Source organism: Benincasa hispida, chromosome 9, assembly GCF_009727055.1.
Source record: "Benincasa hispida cultivar B227 chromosome 9, ASM972705v1, whole genome shotgun sequence".
NCBI lineage: Eukaryota > Viridiplantae > Streptophyta > Magnoliopsida > Cucurbitales > Cucurbitaceae > Benincasa > Benincasa hispida.
Window position 1 is genome coordinate 3,539,830 of NC_052357.1, and position 24,507 is coordinate 3,564,336.

Below are 24,507 nucleotides of genomic sequence, written 5' to 3' on the forward strand. Positions count from 1 at the left end.
TTCAATTACCACTCACTGAGCATTAGTTCATGCTTTCGATGTTTATTATTTTCCCCCCCAGGTAGCGTTAAAAAGTTTTTGAAACGCGCTGAGCTGTTTACTGTCGCACAACAAGAGTCTCTTGCTACATTGTAGGCCTTGCACTATTGTAAATAGATTGCATATCACGAACCTTACGTGTCATGGTTTTGGGAGTATGGGACAAGAGGAGTTGTTTTGTTGTGTAATGTCTGAAAGTGTTTCCGTTGTGTCTAAACTTTGTTCATGGTTTGTATGTAACAAGAGATAAAAAGTTTATGAAACTTGTTTGTGGATATCGTAATATGGAATATGCTGAATGGAAATTAAATGTACTAAAGGGTTATTGTGTAACTGTTCAGATTTAAGCACAGGTAAATTTGGTTAGTAAGATGCTAAATGTCATCAGGGGAGGTGATGTTTCGCATCTTCACACTTCTTTCTAGAGTAGGTGGGTAATCTGGGAGGGGGTGTGACAGCTTGGACATAAAGCGAGATATTTTAGAGGAAGCCCATAGCTCGGCCTATACAATACATCCAGGTAGCACTAAAATGTATCGGACTTTGAAACAGTTCTACTGGTGGCCAGGGATGAAACGCGATATAGCGGAATATGTATTGAAATGCATGATTTGCCAGCAGGTTAAACCTATCAAACAGAAAATAGTTGGACTCTTAAACCCACTCCCAGTGCCAGAATGGAAGTGGGAGCATGTTACCATGGACTTCTTATTTGGACTTCCTCGCACTCAGAATGGTCATGATGGCATCTATGTGATAATTGACAGATTGACTAAGACAGCGAGATTTTTACACGTTAAAGCCACTTATTCCTTGGATAAGTTGGCTAAGATGTATTTAACAGAGGTTGTTAGTCGCTATAGAGCACCAGTATCGATTGTCTCTGAACGAGATCCTAGATTCACGTCAAAGTTTTGGCCAAGCTTGCAACATGCCCTTGGTACTAAACTTAAATTTATCACAGCATTCCATCCCCAGACAGATGGGCAGTCAGAACAGACTATACAGACTTTGGAAAACATGCTCTAAGCCTGTGTGCTGCAGTTTAAAGGCAACTGGGATTCTCATCTTCCACTGATGGAGTTTGCATATAATAACAGTTACCATTCCAGTATTGAAATGGCTCCATATGAAGCTTTGTATGGGAGGAAATGTAGAACCCCAGTATGTTGGAACGAAGTTGGTGAGAGGAAGCTGTTCGGACCAGAATTGGTGCAAATCACTACTGATACTATTAAAATCATTAGGGAGAAACTTAAGACAGCTTAGGATCGTTAGAAAAGTTATGCTGACAAACGTCGTCGAGATTTGGAATTCGAGGTGGGAGATAGAGTTTTCCTGAAGCTTTTTCCTTGGAAAGGAGTGCTATGCTTTGGTAAGAAAGAAAAAGTGAGTCCGAGGTATATAGGACCATATGAAATTCTAGAACGCATAGGCCCATCAGCCTATCGTTTGGCATTGTCAATGGAGCTTTCCAGGATACATGATGTCTTCCATGTGTCAATATTGCGTAAATATATATCGGACCCATCTCATGTTCTAGAATCACAACCATTGCAACTTAAGGAAAATTTATCCTATGAGGAAGAACCTTTACAAATCATAGATAGGAAGGAGTAGGTATTGAGGAACAAGACAATTTCACTAGTCAAAGTGTTATGGAGAAACTATGCAGTGGAAGAAGCAACTTGGGAAAGCGAACAACAAATGAGAGCCAAATATCCTCATTTTTTCTCTTGATGACTTTCCGCTAAATTTTGAGGACAAAATTCACAAAAAAATGGGGTACTGACTTGTAAGCCCTTGCCTCTTTTTTTCTTTTGTTTATGCTTAGCATCAACCTAGATAAGTGAGCTTATGTACTTAAATGAATAACTTAGATTGTATGACCTAAGAAAGTTCTAATTCTAAGTGCTGGAATGAAAGTTGGAAATTACTTAACAAATGCAAGTTCATTTAGAAATGTATTAATACATATTATTATTGGAACAATTTTTCATGATTGGGCACTTGTAAAGTGAACATGATTTGTTATTGGCTAAGGGTTACAAGGAAAGAAAGAACAAAATTTGTAGGAAATGCAAGTTGGCCGAGAGGGGTATTAGAGTTGTTTGTTTTTTTTTTTAAAAAAAAACATTCTTGGATTAATTTGCTAAAATCTAAAATTAATTTAACTTGATCAGTCTTGTAAGGCTACAAAGGATAAGGAAAATAAATAAAAATCCACGTAGTAAGGCAAATAAGCAGCTGGGTGGAGGACTTTGATTGGAGGAAAAAGTGTGCAGCTTCGGCCAGAAACTTAAGGTCTAAAGAATGTGATGATTCTCCCAAAATAATCGTGCAAAAGCTTCCAAATTTAAACCAGATTGAAGCTTATTGAGCTATGAGTCTATTCTAGGGCTTGAGAGATTTGGGATCGGAAAACTGATGAAATCGTGAAGATAGTGAAGGTCGCCCGAAAAACTAGAAAATCCGAGTAAGGTGTAGTCCAGAAGAGATTATGAGCTCTGGAATACGAGTTAAGAGCTGTAATTTTGAGGTTAGTTAGCTTAAGGGTTTCTTAACATATTTTATGAAGGAAGTATGTCCAAATTTTCGCTTTAAATTGGGTTAAAAGTTGGTTAAAGTGAAACCAGTGTTTTCTCGAACAGGGTAGCAGCAGGCCAGCCACCACCCTAAGGCTGCCAGCGCCCAGCCAGCACGCCTTCTTCCATACCAGCGCCTTCAGCACGCCTCAGCCCATCCAGCCCTACCCACCCACGGCTAGCCTCGGCCCACCCACGCCCACATCCTGCGCCCATTGCCCATTTCTAGGTCCCAATTACTTGTTTTTTAGCATTTTGGGTGTGGTGAGCATTTTTGAATCCCAATTAAGATTTTTCTTGATATTTTGACCCTAGAATGAATAATTTTGGATTAAAAACTGATTTTTGGCCATTGGGTAATGTGAGGAAAATGGACTTAAGGAACAAGATGTGAATGTTTAGGTGTTAAAATGAGTTCAAGTGGTTACAATTGAATCACTATGGGTTGTTTAAGGTTGAATTTGACCTCTTGTGAGTGTTTAGTAACCTTGGGACTTTATTTCAGGAACCAAATTGAGGTTGGAAAGCTTACAACCCAAGGAGCTCACGCCAGTGATAATTAGTGGTTACTTTCGAGTGTTTTGATATAGAAACTAATATATATATTATAGTAAGTTATGATTTATGAAATGTGATTGCATGATCTGTTTTACTTGGCTGATATTCAAAAATGTTTTAAAGCATGATTTTTAAACTCTCGATGGTTTTTATACAATCTTGATTTATCAAAATGTAGTTTGAAAATCAGAGTTTACATACTTGTGTTTTGTATGGTTTTTATGAAAACCTCTTGGTGGTGGAATCAAGGTTGTTGAATGGTTGTGTAAATGGTTTCAAACTTACTGATTCTTGTACCCGGAGAGATGGTTATATCCCGTGCTACTTGAATGTGTTTCAATAGTACTCTCAGGCGATCAAGGAGCTACCGGGTTAGGATTGGGCCAGAGTATACCGGGAAGTCCAGAGGAACCTACACTTGTAGTGCCACCCAGGCTATCAGGGGCTACCACCGAGGTCAGATGTGGCCAAAGTATACTGGGGAGTCTAGAGTAACTTAGGCCTGTGGTGTGTATCTATGCTTTAGCCTTGAGGCAGCTCTACGTGCACGTATGACCTTGTGATTTGGTTTACACCGCGGGGGGCATTCTTCGTCCAGAGTAAACGCCGTTGTAAAACGAGTATTTGAGTACAGAGTTGGTGTGGTTTTCTGATAAAGATTGAATGCTTTAAAATGTGCTTATGAGAGTTGATCATGCCACTGTTTTTACTAGCACGTTGTTTGAGATGCTTTTAAATCTTTTATACTTGGCCAAAGTTTTATTGAACAATTTAATTACTTTTATTGATGATTTAGAAAGCGAAAACTTTATGTTTATATTCAATTACCACTCACTGGCATTAGCTCATGCTTTCGATGTTTATTTTTCCCCCTAGGTAGCGTTTAAAGTTTCAGAAACACGTTGAGCTGTTTACTGCCACACGACAAGAGTCTCCTGCTAACATTGTAGGCCCTTGCATTGTTGTAAATAGATTGCATATCACGAACCTTATGTGTCATGGTTTGGGAGTATGGGACAAGAGGAGTTGTTTTGTTGTGTAATGTCTGAAAGTGTTTCCAGTTGTGTCTAAACTTGTTCATTGGTTTGTATATAACAGGAGATAGGAAAGTTTATTGAAACTTGTTTGTGGATATCTTAATATGGAATATACTGAATGGAAATTAAATGTAACTAAAGGGTTATTGTGTAACTGTTCAGATTTAAGCACAAGTAAAGTGGATAGTAAGATGCTAAATGTCATCAGGGGAAGTGATGTTAGCATTTCACACCTCTTTCTAATTAGGTGGGTAATCTAGTAGGGGGTGTGACAGCAAGGTTCAGTTGGTTAGATTTTATTTTGGGTTGGGTTAGCGTTACAAAAAATTTTACAATCATTAAATTCAGTTTCGGGTCTCAGGTTACTCCATTTCAGGATCGCGTCAACGCCGATCGACCCGAATATAATATATATATAATGAAATAAAATATTATAGTATTGGTAGGCGATCGTATTAGCATTTTGTTACTCAGCGATCGTGTAAGCATTCGAAGATTAAGCGATCTGGTTAAACATTTTGTAGGCAATCCTATAACATTTTTTTACTTCAGCGATCGTGTGTAACATATGGTAAGCGATCGTTTGAGCCATTTGGTAAGTGATCATGGTTAAACGGTGACCCAACCGCGCCAACCAGAATATGCTGGTGGGCTGGGTGGGTTGGTTGACCTCCAAAAGGAACTAATAGGGTTCATTATTAGCCACTAATTTTTTGGTTGGTCTACAAAATCTCCCAACCCGAACTATGTACACCCTAGCTAGAAGTTCACCAAGTTCACTCAGGATTTGAGATTCATGGTTATCTATGGTCATCCTAGTGAAGTGGAAGGTCTCAGTCATGAAACGGAAGTAATATGACAAGACAATTAAACACTTTCGAGGTCAGGTCTTACAACATCTTTGTATAGGACGCCCCCCGCTTGCATTCCACTACACGAATGATCAGGATCAGACCATCTGTGACAAGTCACAAACATTTGTAAACAATTCCACAAAGCGGGTCGCGTCCGTTAGTGTTACCAGGATAAGGTTTCCCTCCTATATCCATATACTACAGACTATTTTGGTTGTCACTTAAGACATGATCCACTTGTATGTCATCATTACATACATGATTAAGTACATAAAGACAACCAGGAATATTAAGTTTATTAGTTATGGTAAAATAAAAAAAATCTAAATGTGCAAAGTCAATAAGTGAAGTAAATATCACACATATAACTATACATCACAAGTTCTTACAAAGTTTGTTTTACAAACTACATGACACGAGACTTTAGGCACAAATCCCAATAGTTGTCATCCATCCTTTTGTGCTGAAAAGTAAGAACTAACGTTCAAACAAATTCTTGTAACAAGTACATGGTCTCGCATGCAATGACCATGTTCTCAATCCTTTTGGCCAAAATATCAGGTATGCTAGCCAAAATGTGAATTTGGGCCAATGAATTAGCCTTCATCAAACACCTCATATATATTATTAAACACTTCGCGGTGCCATCAAGGGTCAGGAATTGAGGACATTCCTCAACTATGACAAATTCTAGGTCGTTTACCACGAAATATGTTTTACAAGACTCTTTCCACTATATGTAATCGGTCAAATAAAAGGCTTTAAACGGAAATACAAACAAGTTGCTGAAAACAAAACACATTGACCTACGTTAGGTTTAAAGCAAATACCAGTTAAAAAACATATAAACATCCAATAAGGTTTAGCAAAACTAACATGAGCCTATGTGAGATCAGTTTCGTAATGACGCTTCAAAGGTTAGGACAAAAGCCGTCGAAGGGAGGTCAATTATCCCTTCTCTAAATGAGAAATTCTTAACCAGCATTAACAACCATAACAACTCTTGCTCCTATAACGACTAGCCATCATTGATTTGGTCAAGAGATTATTAACTTACTTAACAACCTCCCATAAGTGTGACCCGCCATTATAGGTCCTAGAGATCTTCCCCAAGCAGCCAATCCGAAGGGAAAAAATCCGATTGGGGCAAAACCTAAACCGACCCTATCCATTTCTGGAGTTCACCTTGATCTTGACCAACTGCACAAAACCCATCCAAAGAGGGACGCTCCCAAGGTGCCACGAGGGAGTACAGGATGATCTCACGATGTGAAACAATGACAGAGACCGTAAGACATGTTAACATACACCCTTCACCCACTTACTATAAACACTCTCTCCGTCCACCTTGATATTGACTCATGCAAACACCATCCGAAAGAGGATGCTCCCAGGGCACCACGAGGCCAAGCATGAATCTCACAGCGTGAACATTCAGGGAGAAACGTGAGTGGATTCATTGACATATCAGATACATCTCTTCCTCCACTGAGTGTTTTATAACCTAGGGTTTAGTTTACTTAGAAGAAACACGGTTAATAATTTTAACTAAGTGACTTTTAGGTTTGCCCAAGAATAACTTTTACCTTGGATAGTTGAAACAATTTTTTATCATCATCCATTAAACTCTTTAACGAAGTCTTTGACCAACTATCACATGCTTGTAGAAAATCTATCTAATTCACCTTTCCAGGTAGGTTCCCAGGTAGGGGTTTTCCGTTTCCGTCAGCTTAAAAACCCCAGCCTAGACAGAACCCGCCATAGACAAAAGGTCGCTTATAGATAGATTTAATACAATTTCAATCTTTTATGCCAATCAATTTAATCCTATTAAACCGATTTAAAAAGATTAAAACTAGGTTACTAATCCCATTAGAACCTCTGAACTTAAGTCTATCTCAATCCCATTTTAAAACCCTTTTAAAACATGAGTTCACCCTAAGTCTGCATGCAACTCTTTCTTATCGATTTTAGTTCTAATTTCCTTTATAACACTTATAACGGAAACAACCAAAATCAATCACAACATAAAGTAGACACATACAAGGCATTCATAACTTTTAAAACAGCCTAAATGTCATGCTCCATGCATTGTTCATTCATTTCTACCTTTTTATATAACACTTAAACAAACAAGCAACGAACCAAGCAAAAACATGCTTCCATTCACCCTTATACTATAACACTTATAATACAAAGATGATGCATGATAATGCTTACTGCATGAACAAATATAACTCTTATATTTCATGATGCATGCACATGCTCTCTTGTAATTTCTTCATGAAATATTATAGCACTTATAATACATGATGCATGAACAATTGCACAACCTAAGGTGGGTTTCAAATCTATGTCGAATCTCAGCTAACCCGTTATTTTGCATTAATTATGCGTTCAATGTTCTATTTTTGTAGCCAATGTAGGAAATGAATGCAAACGCGAAAATCGGACCATCGCATAGAAAACCGCATGCGAAGAAACACTCCATCGCAAGGCAAATGCATCGATCAACGCATGGATGTTGCAGTAATCAGCCGTATGCGTCTATCGCATGGGAGTTGCGCTCGTCAAGTAATTGCGGTCATCATGTAGAGTTGCGATGTTAACTGAATACGGCCATTGAATAATTGCAGCTACGCGACAATGCATTCTAATAGGATCAACGCAAGGTAGGTGGAATGAACACATCAACGCATCTACCTCGAGAAAATCCAAAGCTGATGTTAACATTTCATCTACCACGCCGTTAGTGGCAGAGGTTCAGAAAAGGACTAACGCGTCGAACGTCAGACTCAGAGCAATCCAATTAATGCTGTCAGCGACCCAAGCTCTATAAATAGAAGCCGATGAGCTGAAATTCATTTTATCCAAGGTTTTCGCCTGAGGTTCGCCTGGGGCGGATCCTTGTGATCTAGACAAACTGCATGAGAAGACACTGAGAGATCTTCACCTCTTTCATCCATTCCGAGTGGCGACCGGAGCCTTCGACCAGAGCTAGATCTTGAGAGAGTCAGCTGCTCCGCCCATCCATGGCACCACCGCAGCCTTAACACGCATCTACTGGAAGCAAAGTTTTTCTTCCAGCTGATCATTTCTTTTTCCTTTCTTTTTCTGTATTGTATTGTATGACATTTTGGAATTAAGAAATTAATACAATGTGTTTTCAATGCATTTCTCTATTCCTTCGACTTCATCTCCATCTTCTTGCTTAGCATCTTTACTTTCATTACAACACTTAGTGGGAGTGCTTGGGTATTGCATACTTAGTCATGTGGATTAGGAATATGAAGCATGTAGCAACCCACCAAGAGGTGTGCATTGTGCGAGTATGTGAATAATCTTATTTGCTTAGTATGAAGCTGCTGCAATGCCTGTTTATGGGCTAACGCATTGCTTGTCTATGAGTGAAATAAGCAATAATCAACTGCCCGAGAGGGTAAGTGATTGGATGCATTAAGCAAGGCATGCATTGTTCTTTAGGGATAGTAACAATCTTAGGTCAGCAAAGTTTATGCGATTGTCTTGTATTATGTATGCTTCATTCGTCCATTAGGGATACTCGAGAGGGTAGTCTAAGGACATGATCTAGGCTTGGGAAGGTCAGGTCAGAATCTAGGCTTTCATGCATTTTGCATCATCGCATAGGACAAGAGTAGAGACTTAGGAATAAGCTCTATGGACACTTTTTCATTCAACACATGCGTCCTAGAATTAAGAGCACCGCATTTCCATTGGAAAATGACTTGTCGTGTATGGTTGTAGCATGATTGCATGGATTGCATCGACTAGGGTTGCCCTTGCGATCACTCTTAAGTTTTGCAATGAAAACATCTCCGCATTTTATCAATTTTCCACACATTTATTTCATGTCAAGGTTTGTCACATCTCTACCTTTCATGCACATTCTAATTGCGTTGTCTGTTAGATAGTAGTAGGAGTAGGATTAACATAGCAACATCCCCTCCATTCTTTTATTTAAACAGCCGCATGCACATCACCGCAAACATATAGCTACAAGTCCCTGTGTTTGACCTCAGATTACCCGAGAAACTTACGTTCATGTTGTACTTAGCGTGAACGCAAGAAAACTTGTGGCAGGATGCATGGTCATCGCATACATTCGTTAACGCATTTTTCATTCCAACGCATGACTATCAATGCATATCTTAGGAACATGCATCGCATAACGCGTCCAAGGGAAGTTGGTTGTCAAGTAAAATTGACTTCCAATTTCCCGTCATCAATAAACACCATACATCTCATGTATAAAACAAAATGTTGAAGAACCGGGAAAAATTGCCTCAAATCCTCAAAAGTACAAGCTAACTATTACAAAACAAGGAGTCTCCAAGTCAAACAGGCGAACCAGGTCTTGAACCATCCGGGCGAAGCAATTCGTCTCCACTAATCATGTACCAAAATTCCCCGTGATCGTCTATATGAAAGAATAAATGCTTTGCTCAATCGTTTACCTACGCTTCCAGAGTTAAACGATCGTTTAGCAACGATCGTGTACCTTTTACTATGTGATGAAGCATGAGGTATGCGATCGTGCAGCGCATTCCGCAATGCAAGTCTTAGACAATCGTCTAAACGACAACAATGTGGCGAAGCACCATCGTCTAAACGATTACTGAGGGAGTGCCTTCGCATCATATACCACATAATCGTGTAGTCAATGACTATGCAATGAGCATGCTAACTACACGATCATTTAACGCATGCCTTTTTCTAAACGATGAGCATCAAATGCTCCCACTACGATTGTCTACCTCTAGCGTCTACGTGATCGGGCAACTAACACTATGCGATAGAGTAAACAATTTACCCCATTGTTTAGCATTAGCTAAATGATCGTCTAGTCTCTCTAATGCTGTCTTTTAGTAAATCTAATTTACTTGACAGACTTTCCATAAGTATTTTTCGAGAATGGATATTCTCAATTCAACTACTTCTAAAATTAGGAAAACATTTTTCCTTTTATATTACAATTACTAGGAAACTACCAATAACCTCCCACTCAATTGGTTATTAGAAAAAAAGAGATAATTATCCATTAATTAATATAATTATAAATATACATGATAACCAGCTTACCATAGTATATTTATAACCTATAGTTTTAATATTTCATTTCATGAAACATATAAACCATAGCTTTTTTTCTTTTCCATGGTCCTTAATGTAAATCTCATTTACATTAATCCTCCACTTGGTGTATCTCATACATCATATCGATCATATCATATATAATCAAAATACCTCTTGTCAATTTGAACATTTCAAATCAACACCAAGAACTGATTTTCAACTTAAATCCATTGAGCTACCAAGGGGACCTTATGGACCTGTAGCTCGAAGCTCCAACAATACGTGAATAACTGACTAAACTCTTTAGTCACGAGATCCACCATCCATTAACTGTCAGGCACTCCATTAAATACCAACAACTGAACTCTCTTTACTACAGATATATTATGTGTCTATGTTAACCAATCAACAGCACGATAACCCTTCATAGATTGCTCGTAAGTACAGCTAGGCCAATAACCGTTATGCCCCTATAGTTATATTTAACTCCTTAAGTACCACTGATACCTCTAATGAACATAAGTCATAGTCCTACAATGACTGAATCCTCTCTTCCAAAGAGAAGCTGTGGCCACTATGTTCAAGCCTCGGAATCAGCACTTAAGGGAGCAATCTATCTACTTACCCCTACTTCGGGGAATGAGTGAATTCCATCTTCTGTAACTGAGTTCCTAGCTCCCAAATCAGACAAGTCCCTAAAAGGTAGGCATGTTGAGTTGGCAATTTGGCCACTCTCACCCATACTAATCAAAGAACCGTCAAAGGTAGGAGTTCCCAAAACACTCAGGATTGAGGTCATGTCACCTATGGTCATTTAGGTGAGATATAAGTCTCCAGTATCAACGACGTTATATACAGAGTCTAGTCATCTCGTGGTCTGGTCTTATACAAACTCTTTGTGTAGGACACTCTCGCTCGCATGTCTCCACATGAATGGTTAAGATCTACCATCTGTAGTAGTTCAAAACACTTGTAAATCTCTACAAAGCGGGTCGTATCCATAGTATCACCAGGATCAGGTATCCGTCCTTAATCCTTATACTATAGACCTATTTAGGTTATTACTTAACGCATGATCCACTTGTATATCTCATATACATGCTTAAGTTTACATACAATAACCATGGAGTTTTGTTTATTGGATATAAGTAAATGCCATAATGAAATAACTCTTATTTTATTCATAACATTATGTATATATTACAAATAGCGAGATTCCGAAAGAATTAGAACATCAATCCCTATAACACTAAATTTAGAATTTTGAAGAGTTGTTCATCATCCCTAATACAAACCAAATTCACAAATAACTAGAATTCACAAAATGTAGTTCATTGTCAATTAGTTCTAAAATCAATGCAATAACCAGAATTCAGAAAGATAGGCAATAACTAAAATTCAAAAATATATAGTTCTAAAATCAAGGTTGAGATTAAGATTTCGGTTCAAGTTGAGATTGAGATTTCAATTGAAAAATCTTGAGGTCGAAGCTTGGAGCAGTATCCATCATTAATTTTTCTATTGTCGTCCTCTATAGGGAGTTCTTCTTCTTCATCTTTTCTTTCTTATTATCTATTTCCTTTTTTGTTGTTTTCAGTGTCTTTTTGGTCTCTCTGGTCTCTTATTCTGAACATAAAGATGTTTATCTTCTGCCACCTTTGGTCTGAACTTTTTATACTTTCCCCTCTCTTCAAAAATATGCTTCCCATTTTGTTTTCTTTTTTCCTTTTCTTTCAATATCTTCATTCTTTTCCACATTAGTATCTTCTTCAATTTGCTCTTCCTGCTCAACTTGCTTGTCCTCAATTTTCTCTTCCTCTACTTGATGTTCCTCATGTTTCACTTCTTCATGGATTTGTTGCAAAAAAAAAAAAAATTGTGAAGTTCAAAAGAAGATCACTATCATAGCATTACTGATAGACAATGATAGTTGTCTATCACTGTCTATCAGTGATAGTTTTGTATATATATACATTTTTCGTTTTTCTCACTTCTATGCTTTGACCTTCTTTCTCTTTCTGTATTCCCTTTTTATTCAAGTTCTTCTTCTTCTTCAATCAAAATTTCTTCTTCAACTTCTTGTTCTTGAACTTCAATTTCTTGTCCATCAACTTCAAAATCCTGCAAGCATATGATAGAAAGTAAGAAAATTCTAAACTTAAGAAACTTAAGAAAGTTCTAAGATAGACACTGATAGACTATTATCAGCATCTATCACCGATACACACTGATAGAAATGTCTATCACTGATAGATTCCTTACAAGATAAATTTCTATCAGTTTCTATCACTGAAAGACACTGATAGAAATCTATCAGTGTCTATTAGTGATAGGTAATGATAGACTTCTATAATTGTCTAGTTATTTACCTTTTCCTTCTCATCATGATCAATTTCCTCTACATTTCCATCTTCAATCTCTTACAACAAAACAATATGATATTGAGAGAGTAAGTAATTATAGACATCATTAAGCAAGGAAAGAAGTACCTTTAGAAATAAAGTCATCCTTTTATTTGAAATTAACTTGAGTATGCGTCCTATAGATAGGGTAAATATGGCTAAAAAACACCAAGAGGTGAGTTCTTTATTCTATGAATTAATGGCATGAATGCATAATTTATGCATCACTTAGGAAAATGTTATTAACCTTTCTCAACTCTGTCTTATCAATTGATTTTTCCTTCATTTCCACGCATGCTGCTTAATTTTGTTTGTATTTTTCATCATTATCTTCACTTCTATCATTCCACAGATCATAACACACTCGATGCATCATCACTCACTACCATTTGTAATCAACCCATTACTTTAGTTATATCTCATTCGCCACATTAATTAAGAATTTGTCGCATTAAGATCATTCATCAAGGTCAAACACATTTTTAGTCTATAGTCCCTGTGTTCGACTCTAGACTCACTAGGAACTCTATTTGGACTCATACTTGGGTCTAAGTAGAGAAAACATTACATTTAACATAGATAATTCATTGCATTTAGCAACCAAGGCATAGCATAAGGCATTCATTGAATTGTTAACAATCGCTAAATTCACCAACCATTTTCAGTGCAACAATTCGTAAAAGATAGTGATAGTGTTCAGTCAGTGGTCTATCAAATTGCTTGTTATAAAACAACAATATCATGCCAACTATAATACTCGATTCCAGTAATAAGTTTGATAGATAATGATAGATTTCTATCACTATCCATCATTATTATCCTATGATAGCTTATAGAAATACAAGCTATTATAGAATTTTACTTAGAATTATGAGGGTTGATGAGCAGAATATGCGTTGATATTGATAAGAATTCATGTGGAAAAATGATCTTGCATCGATCAGCGCTGAAAATTTCCGCTAACTCTATATCATGTTTTATCTTGAGTCAAAATGCCTATTTTTGTAATTATCGTAGGAATCAATCGTATGCATTGATCCCAGACCATCACGAAGTTGATCGCATGCATTGATTTTCATGAAGACCAGTTCATCACATGAGATTCCACAGCTACGGCGATAGCCACGATGGAAAGATGATCGCAAAGTGGGTGGGATGCGTTGATACTCCAGAAGAAACAATCATGAACGCATACCTCGGAAATGTCAAAGAGATAAGGTCATGATGATATTTTACTTATCGCAACAAGGATGGCAGAGATTCAGCGCAGGATTACCAATGTTGTCGGCGTTTGAGGTCTATAAATAAAGCCTAGGAGCTCAAATTCAGGGCATCCGGGTCTCTGCCTTAGGCAGATTCTTTTGATCATAGACGAGAGCATGAGCAGACAGTCTTTGAGAATTCTTCATTCCCACAACCCTTTCCGATTGACGACCGGAGTCTCATCGGAGATAGAGCTTGAGAGAGACTTCTCCACCGCCCATCCATGGCACCATCGGCAACCTTGACATACATCTGATGGAAGTAAGAGATTGCCTACATCTAGCCTTCCGCCTCTCTTCTTACTGCTGTATTGTATTAAATTTTAGCTTAAGACATTAATATATTTTGTAATCAATGCATCTCTTTAGTTCCTTCAACACCATCTTCATCATATTCTTCTCCTTTATCATCTTTTACTTTCATCATGATGAGTTAAGTGTAGATTGCTAAAGTTAACGCATACTCAATCATGCGGTATAGAGATATGACGCATGTAGCAGACCACCGAGAGATGTGCTTTGTGCGAGTATCATGAGCCAATCCGATTTTCTTAGTGCAAAGCTATCACAATGCTTGTCTATGAGTAGAGTAGTTATAACCAACTGCCCGAGAAGGTAAGTAGTGAAACTCACTAAGCAAAGTAAGTAATGTTCCTAGAAATGGGAATAATCTGATGCTCAACGCAACCATGCATTATATAGATATAACCATGTGACTAACCGCTAAGAGGTGTGCGATGCGTTAGTGTGGCAAGCTGGGATTGCCTTTGCGACCAACTTAAGACTTGGGAAATTTTCTCCCCCAACCCTACTTCTTCATGCTTCTCATCACGCATCAACAATTGTCACATCTCTATCAATTCTCATAGTCAAACTTCATTTGCTTAGTCTGTTTAGCTAAGGGTAGGAGTAGCACATAGCTAATTAACTTATTTTTTTTTTTTTTTTTTATTCACCACCTCAAACACATTATTTATAAGCATCCTTTAGTTGCAAGTCCCTATGTTTGACCTCAGATCATTCCGAGAAACTTGCTTCTCGTTATACTTGGCGAGAGAGCAAGAAAAATTGTGGCAGAAACACGTGATCATCACATACACCATTACCGCATATTCTTCTTATCAATGCATGATCAATGCATGACCATCTACGCATATTAAATCATCATCAAAACAAGAAGTATTTCCTTGCAACATTCTGTCAACACAGCATATAGTTAATAAACAGAACATTGTTACAATAAAAAAATATATATAATGATAAAGAGTGGTAGAATACTATCATTATCTATCTTTAGTAGACAATGGTAGTGGTCTATCATTGTCTACTAATGATAGACAATGATTGAACACTATCACCTTCTATCACAAGTTCGTTTGTACCTTTAGTTTTATTTTTCTTTCTTCTTCTTTTTAGTTTTTATTACTTTCTCCTTATTCTCAATTTCTATTTTCTTTGCTTTGCCTAATACATAGCATTTAATCATCTTCCTTTCGATCTTGTTTACTATTTGTTCACAAAATTTAGGTTTAATAAATATAACCACTGAACAAAAATTAGGTTTAATAACTAGGGCCACTGATAAATTAATGAGAAGAAAAGAAAAGAATTATAATCATGAAGAGTTGAGTGGTTGATTTGTTAAATCCTTATAAGATACAACGGCGACAGAGGTAGAAGAAAGAAGAAGATGACGTAATAGCGTCGGCAGCGGAAGTAGAAGAAGAAGAAGAAATGCAAGAAGCAACGGTGGTGGAAGTAGAAGAAGAACAATAACAACAACGATAGTGAGGAATCCGAAGATTGGAACGATTGAAATGAAGGTGAACCGTTAGCATGCGTTGGTTGGAGGGAAAAATCGTGGGTTGCATGAGACGGGTCAACGTTAATCACGGTTCATGCCACCGATGTGGATTTTGGATGCTTTTTCATGTGGGCTGGACTTTTTTGGTATTTCACTGGGCTGCAGTTGGGTTTCAATGAATTTGTGAAATTTTGCTATAACTTGTAAATAGTTTGGCCCATTTTTCTATATTTAAAAAAGGCCCTTAAATTTAGCTATAATTAGATTGTGTTTCCTTTATAAAACATAATAGATCATCTTTTATTTCTCAGTTCAAGGTTCTTGGTTCAAGTCTATGATTTGTAATTGTTTCTTCCTTTTATTATTTTATTTTTTTCATATATATATATATATACATAATATCTATAATACGCGTGCTTCTAAAAATATTTAGAACATGAATTTTGTTTGTGAAATTTCAATAATAAATGAATATAAATTTTATTAAATTTAAATAATAAATATCTGACATAAGAATTAAAAATAATAAACTAGTTAATAATCAAAACTATAACTTATATATATATATATATATATTAGGTTAATTCATTACAAATATAAAATGAGTTGCTCGTGTTTTTGGATCTTTGGAATACTTAGAGTATAAATTTACATATAAATTTTGAATCAATATACTTTTCATGGATGTAAAAATTGTAAATTTCTTACATGGAATTAAAAAGCGATAAAATAACAATATAAATCATCAACTACTTATGAATAATATTTCTAGGATTAATGGTTTTGCTGGCATGCTAGTGAGATTTAAAAGAATTTATTTTCGTCCTACATAAATAGCACAAATGTTATGTGTAGAGTAAATTTGAGAATAAATTGAAATAAAAAGTTAAATATATATAATACTAATACCTTTATTTTAGATCTTTTGAATTTATCAAAATTGATTATATTGCTCATCATTATTGTTGTCATGGGTAGTTCTCCTACCACAATAAATAAATAAATAATGTTAAATTCAAACATATAAAAAGAGATAAAAAAAAATGGTTCGAACATATAAGTAATATATCTAAGATTCTAATAAAGTCGAAATATAGAAATCTAATCAGACATCTAACTAAAAATAAGAAAATAATAATAATATGAAATTTCACAAACTAACAAAAACTGAATGCTCGACATTTAAATTTTAAAATAACACAAATTTATAAATTTTTATTATGGTGGAAAAGAAAGACACTCCATTAATTGTGTCGCTACCAAAAGAAAAAATAAATAAATTTTACTAAATAATTTGCTAGTTGAGAGAAGATCCAGTTGACAAATTGAAAACTAAAAGGTTTTTCGTAATTTCTCACAAACAATCCTGAAGTTTAAAGCCCTTTACATAATTTCTCATAGTAATGAATGAAATTATGGCACCCTTTACGTTCCATGTCTTCTATAGTGTTGTCGTTCTTTGAAGTCTGAAGTCAATTCACAACTGCACTATTTTTTAATCCAAAATAAACGTCATTGTTAATACTCCCTCTTAAACTTTATTTTTTACTTTCACATCCCTTCTTCTCTCCTTTCCCATTCAAACCCATTTCTTTTTCTTCTCTAGTATCCCAATTTTTGTTTTTGTTTTTGTTTTTGTTTTTTTGTTTTTTGTTTTATTTTTTTTTTCTTCTTGTAATTTCTCTTGCTCATCTCTTCAAACAAAGAAAATTTAAAAAAATAATAAAGAGGATGAAACTAAAGTTCCTATATAATTGGAATTTAAATTTGAAAATGACCCAATATTTGTTGGTGATGGAAACAAATCTACTAAATTTTAAGATTTAAATAAACATACATTTTTGTCAGAGAAAAAAGTGTATGGATTATCAAGGCTTCATTCTTGCATGATCCAATATTTTCTTTACGAGGAATGTTGACTTCTGTGAAAGATGTATTTATCAAGTATATCTTTACAAGGAACTGTACAAGGTATAAATACTGTATTAACACCCTAAGAATAGAGCCTAACCAAATTAACCAAATCCTAAAGACTCTCCAAAGGAGACCTAGTATACATGAGACTTTGTATACATTCACACCCTCCCTCAAACTCAAGGTGGTAAGGTAGAAATCAACTTGAGTTTGTTAAGTAGTTGGAGAAAACAACCAGGAGGCAACGCTTTGGTGAGAATGTCGGTTGGTTGCTCAGCGGTGGAAATAGAGCGTAACATCAAAGTTTCGCTCAAGAGATGATGACAAACAAAGTGACAATCATTCTCAATATGTTTGGTGCGTTCTTGAAAAACATCATTGTGAGCAATCTGAATGGCACTACGATTGTCACAGTGAAGTATAGTGGCAGACGACTGAGGAACTCCTATATCAGCAAGAAGCCAACGAAGCCACAAGAGTTCTGACGTAGCATCAACCAGAGCATGATATTCAGACTCCGTACTAGAACGAGAAACAACGTTTTATTTCTTACTGCGCCAAAAAATGAGAGAATCACCAAGGTATAACCAATAACCGGAGGTAGAACACCCATCGGTAGGACCACCAACCCAATCAGCATCGGAATAGCTTGATAAAACCAGGGAAGACTAGGAAGAAAATTGAAGTCCATGCCCCAAAGTACCTTTGACATAACGGAGGATACAAAGAACAGCAGTAAAATGAATGGTCCGAAGGGCAGCCATGAACTGACTAACAATGTGAACAACATATGCAATGTCAGGACGAGTGATTGTCAAATAAATAAGACTGCCGACAAGATGACAATAGAGACTGGTATCCTCAAGTGGAATTCCATCAAACAGAGTCAAGCAAACATTGGGATTGACTAGTGTTGGAGCTGTAGCAAAGTCAGTAATACTAGAGCGCAACAAAAGATTCAAGGCATACTTTACTTGAGACAATGAATAGCTAGCAAAGCTCAATGATACTTCAAGGCCAAGAAAGTGAAGGAAATCAAGCATGAGGATTTCTATGAGCAGCGGAAGAGATCATTCGAAATTCCATTCGAGTTGAACATAAACAATTACAATATAAGAACAAAAACTAACAGGTCATGCATAAAACGAAATTACAGTATGCTAAACGATAGAATCAAGGGATAGAGTATGCATACTTTTAAAGAACCATTCTTCAAACTCCCTCAATCAATCTATAAGCATCCACAGCACAGCAACACGAACGCAACAATCAGTATACAACACCAAGACAACGAACGCAACGATCACGAACCCAACGAATGGCCTCCACGAACCAATTGAGTCACACTCGGTGTGAGAATCCAGAAATTGTGGGCTCTGTATGATCTTGGCTTGAGGAAGAGACTGGAGGACAACAATCGTGTAAACGATCGAGCAAGTGGGAGATAGGAAACTGTCTATCGTATAGACAATATGCTCGATCGTTTAGTAAATGACAGCTTATCGTATAGACTTAGCCATGCGATCGTTTAGCTACGACCAGTTGAATGACTATCGTATAGTCAAAGCCCCACGATCGTTCAGTCTCTCTATAGCTATCGCTTAGTGAAACACTTTCACTTGATAGTTTTTTCCGTGAGTAATTTTCGAATGAGACAACTCTCTAAATTTAGGAAAATATTTTTGCTTTTATCTTATGGTTTCTATAAAACCACCAATAACCTTCTACTCAATCGGTTATTAGAGAAAAAATATTTAATTATCATATAATTAATATATTATAAATAAATATGATAACCAACTTACCATATGATATTTATAACCTATAGTTTTGATATTTCATCTCATGAAACATATAAACCATAGTTCTTTTTCTATTTTATGGTACTTAATGTAAATCATATTTACATTAATCCTCACTTGATGTATCTCATACCTCACACCAATATATCATATATAATTGAATTTCCTCATGTTAATTTGAACACTTCAAATCAACCCCAAGAACTGATTCTCAACTTGAATCCATTGAGCTACTAAGGGGACCTTATGGACCTGTAGCTTGAAGCTCCAACGATATGTGAATAACTGACTAAACTCTTTAGTCACGAGATCCAATATTCGTTAACTGTCGGGCACTTCATTAAAGATCGACAGCTGCACTATTCTCACTACAGATATATTTCTGTGTCCATATCAACCAATCAATAATACGATAACCCTTCACATATCACTCGTAAGTACAACTGGGCCAATTTATCGTTTTGCCCCTATACTTACATCTAACTCCTTAAGTGCTATTGATTCCTCTAATGAATAGTAAGTCATGGTTCTACTATGATTTGGTTCTCTCTTCCAAAAAGAGGATGCGACCACTTTGTTCAAGACCTAAAGTCAACCCTTATGGGAGCCACCTATCTACTTACCCCTACTTCTGGGAAGGAGTGAATTCCGTCTTGTGTAACTGAGTTCCCAGCTCTCTAATCAGACAAATCCCCAAAAAGGTATGCTTGTTGAGTTGAAAATCTAGCCACTCTCACCCATATTAATCAAAGGACCGCCCTCAAAGGCAGGAGTTCCCAAAACACTCAGGATTAAAGTCATGTCATCTATGGTCATTATAGTGAGATGTAAGTCTCAAGTATCAACGACGTTATATAAAGAGATTAATCATCTAATGATCCAGTCTTATACAAATTCTTTGTATAGGACACCCCTGCTCGCATGTCCCACATGAATGGTAAGGATCATACCATCTGTAGTAGTTCACAACAATTGTAAACCTCTACAAAGTGGGTCGTATCCGTAATGTCACCAGGATAAGGTATCTCTCCTTAATCCTTATACTACAGACCTTTTAGGTTATTACTTAAAGCATAATTCACTTGTATATCTCATATACATGCTTAAGTTTACATACAATAACCATATATCTTTGTTTATCAGATATGAGTAAATGCAAGTAAAATAACTCATATTTTATTCATAACAATGTGTACAAAGTTTACAAACTACGAGACTCTGGGAGAATTAGGACACCAATCCCAATAGAAAGTAACTGAGTGAACCCAAGTCCTTCATCTCAAAGTGTTCGCCAAGATAGCGTTGTATATCAGAGATAGCTCGAGGATCATCCCCAGTAATAATCATATCATCAACATACAGGAGAAGAAGAACAATACCATAAGTTATCAGTCGCATAAATAATGTCGTGTCATGAGAACTGGATGTATATTCAAGTTGAATGCTAGTGGAACTAAAATTTTCAAACCAAGCTCGAGAGGGGCTTGTTTCAAACCATACAATGCTCATCGGATGAGGCATACTTTTTAGAATGGATAAGAGACACTTGGGGGTAGTTGCATGTATACTTCCTCAGATAAGGTCCCATTAAGGAAAGCGTTCTTGACATCCATTTGAAAAAGTGGCCACTATTTAGTTGCAACAACTGCTAAGAGACACCGAACAGATGTCATTCATGCCACAGGTGCGAAGGTCTCTTCGTAATCAATCCCATACGCTTGAGAATATCCTTTTGCTACCAACTGAGCTTTATAACGCTCAACAGAACCGTCATAGTGAGTCTTGATCTTGTAGACCCATTTGCAACTAATGAGTTTCTTTCCGGAGGGGTAAGTCAACATAGTCCCATGTGTGCATTTTATCGAGAGCCTGAAGTTCTTCTTTCATAGCTTGCTACCACAAAAGATTAGTATTTACCTCACAAAAGGAGGTAGGTTCAACCAGGAACTGATAGTAGAAAAACAGTGAAAATTTCGAAGGTGAGTAGAAGGTGCCCTTACCCTAGTGGAGTGTCGAACAGAAGAGGCAGGGTCATGAACAGGTCCAGATTCTATAGGTGGGACAGAAGGCTGATCAAGGTCAATAGAGACAGGCACAAACTATTCAAGCTCATAATCATCAGAAGAAGGGAAAAGATCAAATGAACTGTTAGAATCATATGGAAGAGGACTCAAGAGAGAATCATGAAAGGTTGAGAGACTAGAGAACATAGTGTGCTCCCAAAAGGTGACATGGCGGGAGATGCACAATCTATTAGAGAAAGGGTCCAAACAACGGAAACCTTTGTGTTCAGTTCCATAGCCAAGAAAGCAACAGAGATTGGTAGGTGGTTCTAATTTGGTATGTTCATGAGGGTGAAGAAGTACAAAACATGCACAACCAAAGACCTTAAGGTTAGAGTAATTAGAAGAATTACCATATAAGCGTTCAAACGGAGAAGCATTTTGAAGAACAGATGAAGGAAGATGATTGATTGTGTAGACAGAGGTAAGAGCGACTTCCCCCCAAAACTTTGTAGAATAGAAGGCAAACAGAAGTTAGGCTCAGACAGAGTCTAGGATGTGATGATGATTCTGTTCTGCTCGCCCATTCTATTGAGAGGTATGAGGACAAGAGCACTGAACAAGAGTGCCTTGCTGGGTGAGAAAGGAAGAGAGCCTGGAGTCCTTATATTCCAAGGCATTATCTGTACGTAGAAATTTGATTGGGCGAGAAAACTGAGTGTCAACCATGTTAGCAAAATCAATATATATTTAAAATAGGGAAGAGCGGTGTTTAAGAAAATATATCCAGGTAAACCAAGAGTAATCATCAATGAATAAAACAAAGTAGCGATACCAATTGACAGTGGAAATAGGAGCAGGTTCCCAAATATCATAGTGTATTAAGTCAAAAGGACTATCGCTTACAAAACTAGACTGAGAAAAAGACAATGCAGGTTGTTTTGCAAGTTTGCAATTCAAACAGTTAAAAGATACAAATTTGGAGACTTAATCAAATTATGACTAGAGATTAAATGATGGAGTTTTTCAGAAGAAGCATAACCAAGACGGAGGTGCCACTGATAGATAGCAGAGTTGGTGACAGGGGAAGAAAGAGAACAAATAGAAATCCGAAGAGATGTGAGCTCAAACAATCTTCCCACTTTACGGCTCGTACCAATCGTCTGTCCAGACCACAGATCCTGAACCTGACACCCAGTAGAAGAAAAGGACACAGTTAAACCAAGGTCACACAACTGCCCGATGGAGACAAGATTAAAGGACATATTTTGAACACAATAAGTATTAGAAAGATGTAATAGGGAAGTGTCAATGGAGCCAACATGGAATATGGTCATGCAATTACCTGTTGGGATTGGTGTCCTAATTCTCCCGGAGTCTCGTTGTTTGTAATGATACACATTGTTTGATGAATAAAATAACTGTTATTTCATTCTGGCATTTACTCATATCCAATAAACAAAGCTTCATGGTTATCTTATGTGAACTTAAGCACGTATATGTGATATACAAGTGTATCATGCCTTAAGTGATAACCTAAATAGGTCTGTAGTATAAGGGTTATCGCACTGTTGATTGGTTAAAGTGGACACATAATATATCTGTAATAAGGAGAGTTCAATTGTCGGTCTTTAGTAGAGTGCTTGACAGTTAACGAATGGTGGATCCCATGGCTAAAGAGTTTAGCCAGTTATTCATGTACCATTGGAGCTTTGAGCTACAGGTCCATAAGGTCCCTTTGGAAGCTCAATGGATTCAGTTGAGGATCAGTTTTTGGTGTTGATTTGAAATGTTCAAATTGACAAGAGGTAATTTGATTATATATGATTGATCGGTATGATGTATAAGATACATCTAGTGGAGGATTAATGTAAATGAGATTTGCATTAAGTACCATGGAATAGAAAAAGAACTACGGTTTGTATGTTTCATGAGATGAAATATTAAAACTATAGGTTATAAATATAGTGTGATAAGTTAGTTATCATTTATATTTATAATAATATTAATTATTAGATAATAAAAAAAAATTCTCTAATAATCAATTGAGTAGGAGGCTATTAGTGGTTTCATGGTAATCGTGAGATAAAAGAAAAATTGTTTTCCTAATTTTAGTAATGTTGAAAAAATTGATTTTGAGATTTTCTCTCTCGAAAAAGAATCTCATGGAAGTTGTCAAGTAAATAGGATTTACTAAGCGACAACTTGGAGCGAGTTAAACGATCGTGTAGTGTTTGTAGACAACAAACACGCAGCTAAGTGATAAGCTAAACAATCACTTAGCTTTTGCTAAACGATTAGGCATCGACCTATATGATAGGTTCAACCTTCTTCCACTTGCTCAATTGTTTACACAATTGTTGTCTCCTCCATCTTCTGCCTCAAACCAAATCCACACAGAGCCCACCCTCTGGATTCTCACACCGAGAATAACAAGGTAGCTTTCTTGGTGGTGTCATACTCAACTCAACATCGTTGAGGTTATATGGAGGTCGTTCATGTTGTTGGGGTGTTCGTGACCGAGGTGATCGCTGAGTTTGAGTGCGAGTGTTCATGCTGTGTAACGGTCGTGTTGGACGAGCGTTCGGGTGTTGTTATGTTCGAGTGTTCATGATCAAGGAGCTTGGCAATGAGTCTACAAATGTGTATAGAGTTTCTTCTTAATCTTTTGTATTATCATGCTATAATTTCTGTAATGAATGCATAACCATATATTTCTGTTTATGACTGTAATTTATAAAGTTCATATATGAATGTAATTTGGAATTATTTTTCCACTACTCATGGAAATACTCGTGCACAATTTTCTTCAATTGGTAACAGAGCCAGGTTGTTATGATATTCCAAATTACAAGTCTGTTTTGAACTTCATTTTACAGTCTCAGTGGGTTTATACATTTGTGTTTAATTCTTAAGTGCATTTGTGGATGAAGTTGATGAATGTTTCGGGTTTAGTTGCCTTTAGTTAAAGCTTTCTTTAATTACAAAGTGTCAATTTGTAAGGGCCCCTATGTCTTTGGGCGTAAGTAACTTGCAATCGAGTCTGTAATTCAAAAGGTTTGAGTTAGTAAAGTCGTTCCGGATGAAGTTTTGAAGCATGGAGATGTGGTTTTCAACGAAGAAGAAGACTAAGCGTTGGTCGTATCGTGTAGC

At 36.7% G+C, this 24,507-nt stretch overlaps 1 protein-coding gene across 1 annotated transcript; it reads right to left on the reverse strand.

Moving 5' to 3' along the window:
* Positions 1 to 12,198: 12,198 nt before the first annotated feature.
* On the reverse strand, positions 12,199 to 18,592 carry LOC120086562. Its single transcript, XM_039043278.1, has 4 exons — positions 18,253 to 18,592; positions 17,785 to 18,030; positions 12,537 to 12,586; positions 12,199 to 12,288 (listed from the first exon to the last, which is right to left on the reverse strand). The coding sequence occupies exons 1-4, from the start codon at positions 18,590 to 18,592 to the stop codon at positions 12,199 to 12,201; spliced, it is 726 nt and encodes a 241-aa protein (XP_038899206.1).
* Positions 18,593 to 24,507: the final 5,915 nt, after the last annotated feature.

What these genes read in the sequence shown, in the direction of transcription:
- LOC120086562 (XM_039043278.1), bottom strand. Translation starts at nt 18,592, where the DNA reads ATGCTTGATTTCCTTCACTTTCTTGGCCTTGAAGTATCATTGAGCTTT. An exon ending in TATCCTCCGTTATGTCAAAG is followed by an intron (nt 18,031 to 18,252) that starts GTACTTTGGGGC and finishes ATGCTACGTCAG; the next exon opens with AACTCTTGTGGCTTCGTTGG. An exon ending in ATCATGATGAGAAGGAAAAG is followed by an intron (nt 12,289 to 12,536) that starts GTAAATAACTAG and finishes ATATGCTTGCAG; the next exon opens with GATTTTGAAGTTGATGGACA.